At 36.1% G+C, this 13,130-nt stretch overlaps 1 protein-coding gene across 3 annotated transcripts in view; it reads right to left on the bottom strand.

Annotated features, from left to right (window-relative positions):
• Nucleotides 1-13,130, bottom strand: part of RUBCN (rubicon autophagy regulator) — a 99,116-nt gene that overhangs the window by 71,351 nt on the left and 14,635 nt on the right. For all 3 annotated transcript variants that reach the window (XM_037837479.1, XM_037837471.1, XM_037837474.1), the window contains exon 2: nucleotides 5,649-5,802. In XM_037837479.1, coding sequence (XP_037693407.1) covers nucleotides 5,649-5,687 — 39 coding nt within the window. In that variant the 5' untranslated portion in view covers nucleotides 5,688-5,802. The remainder of the gene's footprint in view (nucleotides 1-5,648; nucleotides 5,803-13,130) is intronic.

The raw sequence follows: 13,130 nt of genomic DNA, 5'->3' as shown, positions 1-13,130 counted from the left end.
GCTTATTTTAAAATTTCAGATAATTTGTTTTTCAAATAATGAGATAGAGGTTTAAGACTGCTGTTGGTAAGAATGTTTCTGGGTTAGTTTTTAATTACAGTAAATTATTTAAAAATAAATTTAATTATTACCATCTATAAGCTTTTTTTTTTTTTAATCTTCATTTTATTGAGATATATTCACATACCACGCAGTCATACAAAACAAATCGTACTTTCGATTGTTTACAGTACCATTACATAGTGGTACATTCATCACCCAAATCAATCCCTGACACCTTCATTAGCACACACACAAAAATAACAAGAATAATAATTAGAGTGAAAAAGAGCAATTGAAGTAAAAAAGAACACTGGGTACCTTTGTCTGTTTGTTTCCTTCCCCTATTTTTCTACTCATCCATCCATAAACTAGACAAAGTGGAGTGTGGTCCTTATGGCTTTCCCAATCCCATTGTCACCCCTCTTAAGCTACATTTTTATACAACTGTCTTCGAGATTCATGGGTTCTGGGTTGTAGTTTGATAGTTTCAGGTATCCACCACCAGCTACCCCAATTCTTTAGAACCTAAAAAGGGTTGCCTAAAGTGTGCATAAGAGTGCCCACCAGAGTGACCTCTCGGCTCCTTTTGGAATCTCTCTGCCACTGAAGCTTATTTCATTTCCTTTCACATCCCCCTTTTGTCCTCATATTTTTAAGTAGCCAAAAAGCAGTTATAAAATATTCCTTGCCTTATGAAAGAATTAAAAGGTAGCCCAGATGCAGATTGTCAAGGAAAATGAGATCCCTCTAAGAATATGATAATGATATTGTAGCTTTCCAAAGACCCTGAGAGATTAAAACAAACAAAAACAAAAACAAAAAAAAACTATATATATCACTCACACTCCACAGCACAGCCTTATAAAAGCTCAGATATCTAACCAGCATTAATCACTGCATCCCTTCCCCCTCTCCAAGGGCACAACACGGAGAATAGCTTCCTTAATGACATAGCAACCAGAAGCCTTTGAAAGCCTTAATCTTTGGGAGGAAAGTAAAGGGAAAGACAAGTCTCTGACAGACCTTAAATCTTAGATCTTTACAAAGAAAACAGAGCAGCAGTGAAATTGGCCTGGATCTTTTGGTTTTGATTGTTCTCACTAGAGCTTGTAGCTGCTCAGTTTTGTGTGTTTAGGACAAACGTGCCTGGTTTTCTTTGCTTCTACTTATTACCACTATGTTGTTTCACAGATGAACATATACTTTAATATTTTTTATTCTGATGACCAGGTGCATCCATAGATATTATCACAGTATCACTTTTAATAACTACAACACGACATGTTAATTTTGTTTTTTATTAACATTCTCATTTGAATATCTCATTGATTTTACCACTTCATTATGACACATTTTCTCTGTATAGTACAGATGGTGAAACTGTTGTAATATGGTTAAATGATTAATCTAGATGACAATGTAAAATTAGTAACAGAGCCAAGAAAAGAACACTTTTGTGTGAAGACACTGACAGTCAGTGCCTTATGCATTAAATAGCAGTGCTACTAATCTGGTAGCTATTTTGGTCATCAGCCTGGGAAACTTGTATTGAGTTTTTGTAAAACATGTTGGCATGATCCCTGTTTCTAGCTTGGGAGACAGAGTAAATGGCAATGCCACAGATTTGTATACACTATAGAGCAAGAGGAAAGGCAATTTCACGAGAGAAAATAAGTTTAGTTTTTGTTATGTTGTGCTTAGTCTGTAAGATGGACAGCCAGAAGATGCTAGTCTTGTGGATCTGAAGTTAGCAGCAATGTTTGAGCAGGGAGTCATCAATGTATGGGTAACAGTTAAAACCATGCAAGTGGATGAGTTCACTTCAGGAAAACGTATCGAGTAAGAAGAGAGAAGGGGCAGAACCTCATTAAAAACAAGATTCCAGGGAAATAAACTGAGAAGGAGTGGTCACAGAGGTAGAAGGTCTCTGTGACATGAAAAAATAATGTCATACATGTCAAGATGTGATGGTGGCTAACAGTGTTGGACATCAATCTGTTTTCAAAGGAGAAATGTTCATTGGATATGGTAAGCTGGATGTCATTTTACTTAAACTACATGGTAAGATTACCAGTGGTAAGGGCGGAAACCAGACCACAGAGGGTTATTTGCTTTGTAAATTCCAATATACATAATTATTTTCCCCCCACAGGACTACATGTAATTAAAAAAGAAAGAAAAAGAAAAGAAAGGAATATTTATTGATCACATCCTATGTGCCATGAACTGTGCTAGGCAAATTATATATGCTACGCCATTTAATCTTTCCATATAATGTTATGAAATAAACAGTATTATCCTCTTTTTACATAGAAGAAAAGCAAGGCTCAAAAAATTAAGTAGTATATTACCTAATAGGTAACACTGTCTGACAACTTACTGTGTACCAAGCATTTTTCTGAAAGCTTTTCATGTATTATCTCGATTAATTCTTCCAGCAACCCCGAGAGATGGGTACCATTGTTATCTTCCCGCTTTAGTTATTTAACTTACTCAATACCACATAGTGGTAAAGCTGAGCATAAAATATAAGCAGTCTGACTCAAAAGTCCATAATTTTAACTACTATATCATTTTTATTGGCTTTGTTACATTTAATAGAAGCATATTACAATGTTACTGTTAACCATAGAATCCAGTTTGCATTGATTATATTTTTTCCCCAATACCATCCCTTTTTCAACACCTTGCAAGGCTGAGATTCATTTGTTCTCCAACATGTAAAAACATTTTTATATTTGTATATTTAGTCACCATCACTGACCACTCTAGATTTCACTAAAATATACAGTCCCAGTCTTTATTGTCTAACTTTCCTTCTGGTGTCATACATGCCGCTAGACCTCTTCTTTCAGCTTTACTTGCAGACATCTTTGTTCAGTGTACTATATCATTTTATTTCCCAAGTACCTGAGCAACGAGTCTGGATTTCAGTTCAGGTCCCCTCTGATTCCAAAGACCTTTGACAGTCTATCACACAAGGTTGTCTCCGAATTCCTAGAACTGTGTCTTAATAATGATGACCACTAAGAAGAATTCAGTTTTTAAAGGGTAAAATGTTGTTTTGTTTTGTTTTTTGTAGCTTCAAGTCTATTTAAGAGAGAAGGCCATACCTGTATGAGCTTACTCTGAATAGAGAAAATCTAACCTAAGGCAACTTATCCATTGAATCCTGAAAATTACAAATAGGAATACTGGTTTAAAGACACTGTGTTCAGAGGTAACATACACATGTTTCTAGAAGGTAGGTTAACACAATAAATCCTATCATTTATCCAAACTTTAACTTCAATCAGTTGATCATATCTTTTCCAACGTGACTACCAGCTTAGAATAAATTCTGATAAAAAAAGAAAGACAAGCATGGCTCAGGGGAAAGGAGCTCTAGGAAAGAATACTGCGTCCCAGCATGGGAGAAGCATGAGTGTTTCAGAGCACACGATTATGTATGCATTTGGGAGGTTTGATTTTAAAAAGGAAGTAGGAAGATACAGAACCCCAATGACTCACTTGACAATTTTACCCAAAACCAAACCTTATTTATAAGTACTGCAACCAGATGGCATCACTGGTGAATTCTACCAAACATTCCAAGAATAATTTACACCAAACCTTCTCAAACTCTTCCAAAAAATCGAAGAGGAGGGAACACTTACTAATTCATTCTACAAGGCCAATATCATCCTCATACCAAAGCCAAATAAAAATACCACAAGTTAAGAAAATTACAGGCCAATATCTCTTATGAATATAGATGCAAAAACCCTCAACAAAATACCAGCAAACCAAATCCAACAGCATGACCAAGTGGGATTTATCCCAGGAATGCACGGTGGTTCAACATAAGAAAATATGTCACTATAGTAACACTGCAAAAGGAGTAATTGCCAAATATAAAGCAAAAACCACTTAGTATTGTTGGATTCCATTCATTTTCAATACTCAAAGCTGAGAGCGTGTGAGGATATAAAGGAAAAGGAATATAAATCATAAAGTTTATACTGAAAAAAATTAAGCAACAACTAAAACTACCATTCATATGCATCAACCAGTTGTCTACAAAGTAATGCTCAAGGGATATTCTAAAAATGATCTCAGTGATTCATCATTGTCATGCTTACTTCCGCCTCCTCATCTTCATAGCAACCCTTAGTTAGCTCTTCGTATGCTCTAAGTGCTTTCCATATACTAACTCGTTTAATCCTCACAATAACCCTAGGAGGTAGACAGATACTATTATTACTTTCCTTGTTTTACCGGTTAGGAAACTAAAAGCATAGAGAAGTTAAGTTTCTTATCCAAGGTTACACAGCTAATAAATGTAGGAGCTGGAATTTGAACCTAGGCAGTTTGGCTCTGCTCTTAACCACTACTTGTTAACCATTAACCACACATGCTAATTCTTCTCGCCTCTTTTCTCCTCCTGTTTTCACTACTCACCTTCATATGTGCTAGAGTTTCTATATATATTTTGAGAATGTACAGCAAAGAAGGTACACAATTCTTTCTTCCCATTATTAATTTGAGGTAAACATAGTAAGAACAGAAATGTAAATTTAGGGAACTAGCCAAAAATTCTAATTCAAAGAGAATCGGGGGAAGAATTGATGATTTTGTATTGGGAAAGAAACATTAATTCTTATTACATCAATCTCATCAAGCCTAACCAATTAATTATCACTGTATCACACTGCCTTCTAGAAAAAATGATTTTCCCAAAGGAAAGTACACTAATGTAACTGAGCATATGGAATTTCACCTTCCCATTGTGCAAAAACATTTCTTGGATGACAGTCAGGGACCAGTTGGATATATTTTTGCCTTCACTCTTTTTCTTCCTTTATTCTACCTACTTCTGAAAACAGCATGGGTTCAAACCAAAACTAAAAGAAGAAAGAGCTTCCTGACTGTGGTATACTGAATAATGGTCCCCCAAGATATCTATTCCCTAATTCCTAGAACCTGTGAATGTTACCTCATATGGCAAAAGGGACTCTGCAGATATGATTAAGAGATGGGAAGGCTATCCTGGATTAACAGATGGGTCCAATGTAATTACAAGGGTCCTCAGAGGGAGGCAGGAGCTCAGAGGGACAGAAGGCAATGTAATGACAGAGCAGAGAAAGATATTGTTCCTGACTCTGAAGATGGAGGAAGGGTCCATGAGCCAAGGAATGCAAGATATGCAGCCCAAGAAGCTGGATAAGGCAAGGAAACAAACTCCCCCCAGAGCCTCCCTAGGGAACACAGCCCTGCCAATACCTTGGTTTCAGCCTAGTGAAACCCATTTCAGCCTTTTGACCTCCAGAACTGTAATATAGTAAATTTGTATTGTTTTAAGCCACTGAGTTTGTGCTCATTTGCTACAGCAACAGGAAACTGACTTAATGTCTTATTGCTAATCTGTTGTTCTATGCCATTTATTTATTCTATTGACATCTATGACATATCAGTCACTAAGTGAGATGCTCTGGATAAAAAAAAATTGTGTTAAGACATGGTCCTACCCTCAACGGCTCACTATCTAGTGGCTTTCATTTTTTCCCTGACAACCAATTTAATGCAAGTGATTCCATCAATCTGGGGAAAAGAAGAGTTTTTCATACCTGATCATGTATGAGTCCATGATAGAGAATGCTCTGCATGTCCCTACAAAGCCGCTCCAGGCCGCCATACTTGGACCAGACGTTGGGGCTATTGGCTGACACCAAACCCTCCACAGTAGTCTTCAAATTACCCAGCAACTGCCAGTGCTCCCTCCTGCAAGGGCATCAATAGTACCAATGTTTAGTCAATTTTGTTGTACCTGAATCTGATCATGTCAAAGAAAGTCTAAGCCAAGAAGCCTCCTGCTCTACATCCTAACATTTTCTCCATTACTAATTTGTCACTTGTGCAGAAGACCCAACTCTGGGAAGGCCAAAATTGTAATCAACACTAAGATTTAAAAAACTAAACAAATATCACATTCACATGGCACATTATGCATTGTAAAGTGATTTTCTTCTACTGTCTCATTCAAACTTCACATAAGGAACCTGTGTCTATACAAAGACTGTGACCCATTAAGATCTATTTTTGCACAATGACAGTACATGGGCAATATATAAAGAGATGAGAGTATTTGCTCAGAATCAGTAATAAAATTTTTTTTTTGCCAAACAAACAAAAAGCCAAAACACTGCTTTTTACTCACTATATTTCCAAGTACTAAGTATAGTGCAATGAAGGACAGAAAATGCTTTATACTCATATCCGTGCACAAATATTATAATGCAAATTGCCCTCACTTTATTTTTCCCTATGATTTTTTTAAGCTAAAATTGACACAAAATTTTTTTAAGTTTGCACTGAGCCACTATGGGACATGCTCCCAAACCAGTCAGCTAGTGATTGCCTCATTCTCCTGGACCATTTGAAGCACTTGAGTGGAAAAGTTTGAAAATCGCTGCCCTAAATGATCTTCAAGGTTCCTCTTAAATTCCAAAAGCAGCATTTCTCAACATAGCTTCCAACTGAATAAAAACTCAAAACCAACTGCAATTGAATGAAAAGAAATTGCTTACTGCATCAAACTGGTTGAAGAAATCATGAGGAAATGACATGTCAAACTCTTTCCCTTGGCCCCCCAATTGTTACTTTGCACGTTTTTATCTTGGCTTCTCATTTCTTATTAGAATACTGCAAGACCAGCGACAGCAATGACAATGATTTCTTCAGGGAATTTGCACTAAAACTTTCAAAAATCATTTAAATACCTATGGGAATAGGAAGGTCCTGAATTTGAATGTTCCCAATTCTGTCAGTTTTTCAAAGCTACCATGTTTTATACATTTTCTGATCCATTTTAGGAAAGTGTATGTGTGAGATAAAGACAGGCAAATAAAATCCACAAATAATTTTTTAAATGAGTGAAGCTAGATGTGATATAGGAATGTCATCTAAAAAAGAAAAGGCTTGACGGGTCTCACTCTAGTTTTCTGCTCCAAAGGCTCTGAGACCAAAAGTTTATTTGAATTAGGATATACCATGGTTCCTTAAGCTATTAAATATTTGAATCATCAAACTCCTCTTGTTCTATTTCTATACCAGTCCTGAGAGACATTTAAAGATAACTAAAATGCATGCACGACTCAGTAGTTACTAAAATGCCATTTATTGTTGTACTGTCACAATTACTTTCAGAGAGCAATTGACTGCCAATTTTTTTTTCAGTGACTCTCCATCTCCTAAATGCTTCCTCAGTGCCAACCAACCTCTGGCCCGTTTCGACTGACACAGATTTTACATTCTAAAAGGTTTCAATCAAGTCTTGCAGGCCTGAAAGCCATCTAGTTCATCAAGTAACTCCGCATATCTTTGTTCTGATTCATTCTGTACTGATTTTACAGCTTAACTATCAAAGAAAATTATGATAAATCCCAAAAGCAGACTCAAGTATCCTACCAACCTAGGACTTAGATTCTAAAATTATACAAAGAACACTGAAATCCTACAAACCTTGAGCATTCAGATCTATTAACAACTTCCTCTGGACAAAGCTAAAGCACTTTTCTTCACAGTACAGTGTTCCTGAGATACCAAAGCTATAAAAGAATGTGGCTTTTAGCCTAGAATACATAAAACCATCTACCTTTGGTATATGCTTATGTAGAAGAAAAATAAACTTTTTAAAAATTTTATTTACATAGCTAGTCTGTGTTAGGATCCTTTAATGATACACAAATCATTTTCAGAAAGTTGAAGTACTAAGTTCAACTGAAGAACACACAGAGCGCCTGGATTAATCCATTCATGTCTGGAACATAGATACAAGTAAACAGATCACCATGGAGAAATCAAATCTCTCTCTCCACACTCTCAGCAGGTAAGGTCAGTCTTTCCTAGGTTAAACCTGTTTGGTAATAATTATTTGGACGGTATCACCGGTGTTCAAGTGTAACCTTTATCTGGGCACAGCCAAGGCCTATGAAGTGTGTTAGAGTCGAAACAGCTCTTTGCAGAATCACTTCTCCAAGTACACAGAATGGTCTATTTTAATCACCATAAATTATAATCAAGTCTTTCCAACCTTCTCGTCCTATGCCAAAGAGTAACCAGGTCTGAGTGGCAAGTGACAGTGTAATCTTCCCCACCTGAATCATTTTCATCAACCAACAGTAAAGTCAATCTCAGAATAAAGTCCCATCTATTTTCTTCTGGGAGGATTATGACACATTCCTCCCTTAAAGAGGAACAGGAATTGCTTAAGCAACTCAAATAAGGATATCTGAGAAAAAACAGTTTTCCTAAATGCAAACTCAGTTTTTTTTTAATACAATTTTACTGAGATATATTCATACACCATATAATCCATCCAAAGTATACAATCAGTGGCTCACAATATCATCATATAGTTGTGCATTCATCGCCACAATCAATTTCACAACATTTTCATTACTCCAAAATAAGGAAAAATTAAAATTAAAAAGAATACCCAAAATATCCCATACCCTCTTAACACTACCTTTTTAATTATATTTTTTTGTCTTTATTCTTATCTGCCCATACACAGGATAAAGGGAGTGTTAGTCACAAGGTTTTCACAATGACATGGTCACACAATAAGATATATAGATACAAAATCATCATCAAGAATCAAGTCTACTGGATTACACCAACTCAGTCTTAAGCTTGACAAATCACAGTAAGAAGTGATTCTCAAGGTTAAAAAAAAGTTACAAATAAACTATGGGAAATGTTATTTTTTTGAAAGTTTTACACCATGTAACTAATTTATATAAGTGAAAGCACTATGAAATTCTAAAGTGAGATTCATTATAAGAAATATATTGACATATCTTTAATCATCCAATGTCCTTTTTAGCAGCAAAAGGAAACAGCTTTAACTTATTGGCCTTTCACCTCCACAGTCCCAATTATTTGGAATGGATCATGGTATCAATTACCTGACATCAGAGTTGAAGGTCAGGTTGTCCAAGTCAGGTAACAATCTGATCCCTGAAGTGGGGGAGGCGTAGTGTGTGATAGTCATATGATGGAATATCATGAAACCAACTACAGTTTTTGATTAGGAAGTTTCCAAAGCTAATGATAGTATATGAAAGTACAAAAAGCAGAATGTAAAATTATTTTTATGATCTCAACATAAAAAAATACTGGAAGAAATCATGATACACTAATAGTGGTTACCTTTGGTAAAATGAAGGGAATGTAGAAAGAATGTTTAGACCTTTCCTGAGACCAGCAATTAATGAGAGAACAATAATCCAAACAAAGTTAGCAAACAAGAAGCTGGAAAGCACCATAAAGGATTTTTTAAAATACCAAATTTCATGCTGTAAGATTGTGGTCAGGCAGGCACCTGGGGCTTTTAAAGCCAGAAAACACTTCCTGGAAAGAAGTAATGGGTTCCTCCTTAAGTCAGAGAAAAATATAATTAAGTGAAATAATTATTGGTAACACCAATGTAGCAAGAGACTACCATATTTTATTTAAGTGTTTTATTTGTCTTATCAGGCTAGGTATTTTCTGTTTTAATTATACAGTATTTAACTTATAGAGTATGTAGTTAAATATTTATGCTACTTTTTAAATAGAAATGTTTATATAAAAAACATACTTGACTTTATTATACAGTCTCTTGGGTCTGGAGGCACCCAGGAGAATTTAACCATTGGCCAGTTCCATCCCTTTAATGGCCGATAGCAGAATCTTAATGTCCAGGAGAGAATAAGCAGGACTTGTAGGTGTGCTTTGCAACTTCATACCTATTCAACAAATGTGTCACCAACTAAACTAAATTTGAAAAATATAGAATTTATTGTATTTCAACAATGAGTAGATTTAACAAAGGAAAGGAAATTCCTTATACCAGAAGCTTCAGTACTGATGAAGTACAAACTCCTCATTATGAATATGAAGTTAAACAATTCTCCATCATGTTACCCCAGTCCATCAGTCAACTTTCTATCTCAGTACTCCGCAATCTTAATTCAGTCACTCTCTCTATCACACTCTATTATGAACACGCCCACCTCACTCTTTTATTTCCATGACTTGACTCATTCAGGTCTTTCCACTTGGAATGCCTATTCTCTTCTTGCTCCATTCAGTGATTCATGTTCAGCTCTAGTTCAACCTCCTTCCCAAGAGGTTACAAATAATTTCATAGCTCATTTGTTAGATCCCCCATAGCATATGCTATCAATATACCATTCCTTCTAATAATAATTTTTTCATTGTTATTTAATGGTATATGGCTATTTCCTTAAGGATAGGGACCATATCTTGTCTACTTCTTTTGTATTTTAATGAAAGGAAGAGAGAAGCCATCCAGTAAAAAGAGATCAAACTTCAGAGCCAGGCCTGCTTTAATTTGAATCCTAGCTCTTCACAAACTAGTTGTGCATCCTTGAGCAAACTACTTAAACTCTTGGAGCTTCAGTTCTCTCATCTGTAAAATGGAGATAACAACAACTGCTTCACAGGGTGAAGTGTAATTGATCGTCTAATCTACAGAAAGCACCAATTTAGAGTAGATAATATATATTCTTTGCCTTTTCTGTCCCTTTCCCCCTTTGAACTTGAATCTAATGAATCCAACTAAATCAGGAGGGGTAACTATAAGAAAGCCTCTCACCCACTCTGCTTCAGAGACAATTCTACCCAAATGCTCTAGCATTAGACAGTCTGTAACATAATTAAGATGGGTCACATTGCTCCACATCTGAAGAATATCCCAACTGCATTTAAACTCCTCTCAGTGAGCAGAAATTCCAAGGCCCTGTTTAATACTTATGCTGTTCTCACTGAAGTAGGAAAGCTAGGACAGACTTCCTCAAATATTGGATGGTATCTTCTACATAGCAGAAACTCAAATCTGCTCACTTGAATGAATGGAAGAGACATGTAAAGGTCTACTGCAAAACAATGAGATCAATTTCATGAGTCATAAGAAAGCCAGTCTCAGTGCTTTACAGTTTCACCTCCTAAAGTCTGGATAGCAGAGTGCTTTACAAACAAGATAAAGGAACCACACACCACCATTCAATAGCAAATGCACAGGAGAAAAGACAGTGTTTCAATATCCTCAGTTTTAGGTACACTATCTAAAATTAAAACGTATGTATTATTACAATTAAAACCAGACTATCTTCAAAACTGCTGATAGAAGGAAACAACAAGAAAGCATTATAAATATAATTTTTAAAAGATGATATAACTAAGACCAAACGGATTGACCTATAATTGTATATATAATTAATAAGATTGTTCTACTAGATATAGAAAGCTACATTCTGAAAGACACCTTTTTTAAGCACCCATAATACAGTCACAAAAACTGGCCTTGTACTATGGTGCAAAAAAAAAGTCAGTAAATTCTCCAAAGTAGAAACAGTGCAGAACATATTCTCTGACCAGACAGCAATAAAACAGTGAATAAAAACAAAAGTAGAAGAAACAAGCAGAAAAAAAAACAACCCTTGGAAAACTGAAAATTCTCTCTTAAATGGCTCTTGAGGCAGAAAGAAAATCAAGTTCTTGAAGGGAGGTGGAGGAGGAAAGGCATCATGGCTCTTCCTGATTAGTGCCTGAAATATAATTGCATTCCATGAATGTTCATGGGGTTTTTCTTTTTGGAGCGAGGAAAATGTTCTAAAATTGATTGTGGTGATGAATACACAACTCTGTGATCATACCAAGAGCCACTGATTGTAGACTTTGGATGGATTGTATGCTATGTGAATAAAACTGCTTTTCTAAAAAATAAAAAAAGACTACATTTCTGTGCTTTTTTGTACTAATAATTGGACTAACAATACAGACTGCTCTAAAGTCATGTGATCCCCTGCTTTTTTGCTACCATGCTATATAACTCTTAGCATGGTCAAAGGGAAAAGAGAGGAAAATAGGAATTGAAGATGAATGTGAAAAAGTGAAAAAGAATAGGGAGAATAGGGGAAAAAAGAAGCCCTTTCAAAGGCAATAGCACCACTGGCACTTGCACAACTGTAAGACGCATAATCAGATTGTTAACATTTTCATTCCCTGAATGAACATTCATGGAAACTCAATTAAATATCAGGCACTGTGCTAGGCACTTGTGTTATGGTAGTAAAAGAGGAAGGGTCCCCATCTGTCAGGGAATTCAGAATGTAAAGGGGGAAATGGGCACTTTAACACTATGTTACAAAGTGATAAGTGTTATAATAGAGAGACGGAAAAGGGCAGATCAGGAATGTCTTCTAAAGGAACATGGTTTAAAGGACAACTAAGAGCTCTCCAAGCCTAAAGGGGAGTGTAGAACAGCAACAATGAGAATGCAAGGAGGTGCAAGAGTGAGTAGATGCCATAATTTTGTACCTAGGAAGTCAATAGGAACTAAAGTTAAGATTGAATATGATAGTAAGAAGGTTTGACTCTATTCTATTTTCATTGGGAAACCACCGAACATTCCTAAGCAAGATACTCTAGTAACTTTGTTTCTGAAAAATTAAGCTGGTAGCAGTGTGGGGACTGTCCTGGAATTAGGGGACTGAGTTTCAGACTGGGAGACTAGTTGGATGCTAATGAGATAATCCACAATGGGAGATAATGAGGAGCTGCAGTGAATATACATTGTTAATAACAGCCCAGAATTCACATCTCCTTCTTTTGGTAACAGAATCCTATTTTCCACAGAGGAACCACCTCTGCAACTTACTCTTGTCCATGAGTTTCCACTAAGATTTCATCATACCCCAGGATCCAGGGTGGGGCACATAATTTAGGCCTGACTGAGCAGCATAGTTCATACTCTGATCACAAGAACAGGGACATAAGTCAGCCCAAAAAGAGTTAGCCCCAGAGTTTTTGCGGGAATAACTGGGAATGCAAGCTTAGATTATCAAGCTTGGAGATGCTCAGGTTTATCTTATAGAAAAGTCTGCTTGAGAATGAAGCCAACACACAGGGAAGCAGAGCTCAGAGACAAATTCTTGACTCTGAGCACCTAGATTTGGCAATACCTGAAGCAATACTACTCCTAGATTTCTTTTAGTACTAAAAACGAATATATTTGGAAATGGAGAGAAAAAGGCTTCAAC

The sequence above is a fragment of the Choloepus didactylus genome, chromosome 1, assembly GCF_015220235.1.
Source record: "Choloepus didactylus isolate mChoDid1 chromosome 1, mChoDid1.pri, whole genome shotgun sequence".
Classification (NCBI taxonomy): domain Eukaryota; kingdom Metazoa; phylum Chordata; class Mammalia; order Pilosa; family Megalonychidae; genus Choloepus; species Choloepus didactylus.
Note: the sequence above shows the minus strand (reverse complement) of the source record. Positions and strands in the feature narration are given on the sequence as shown.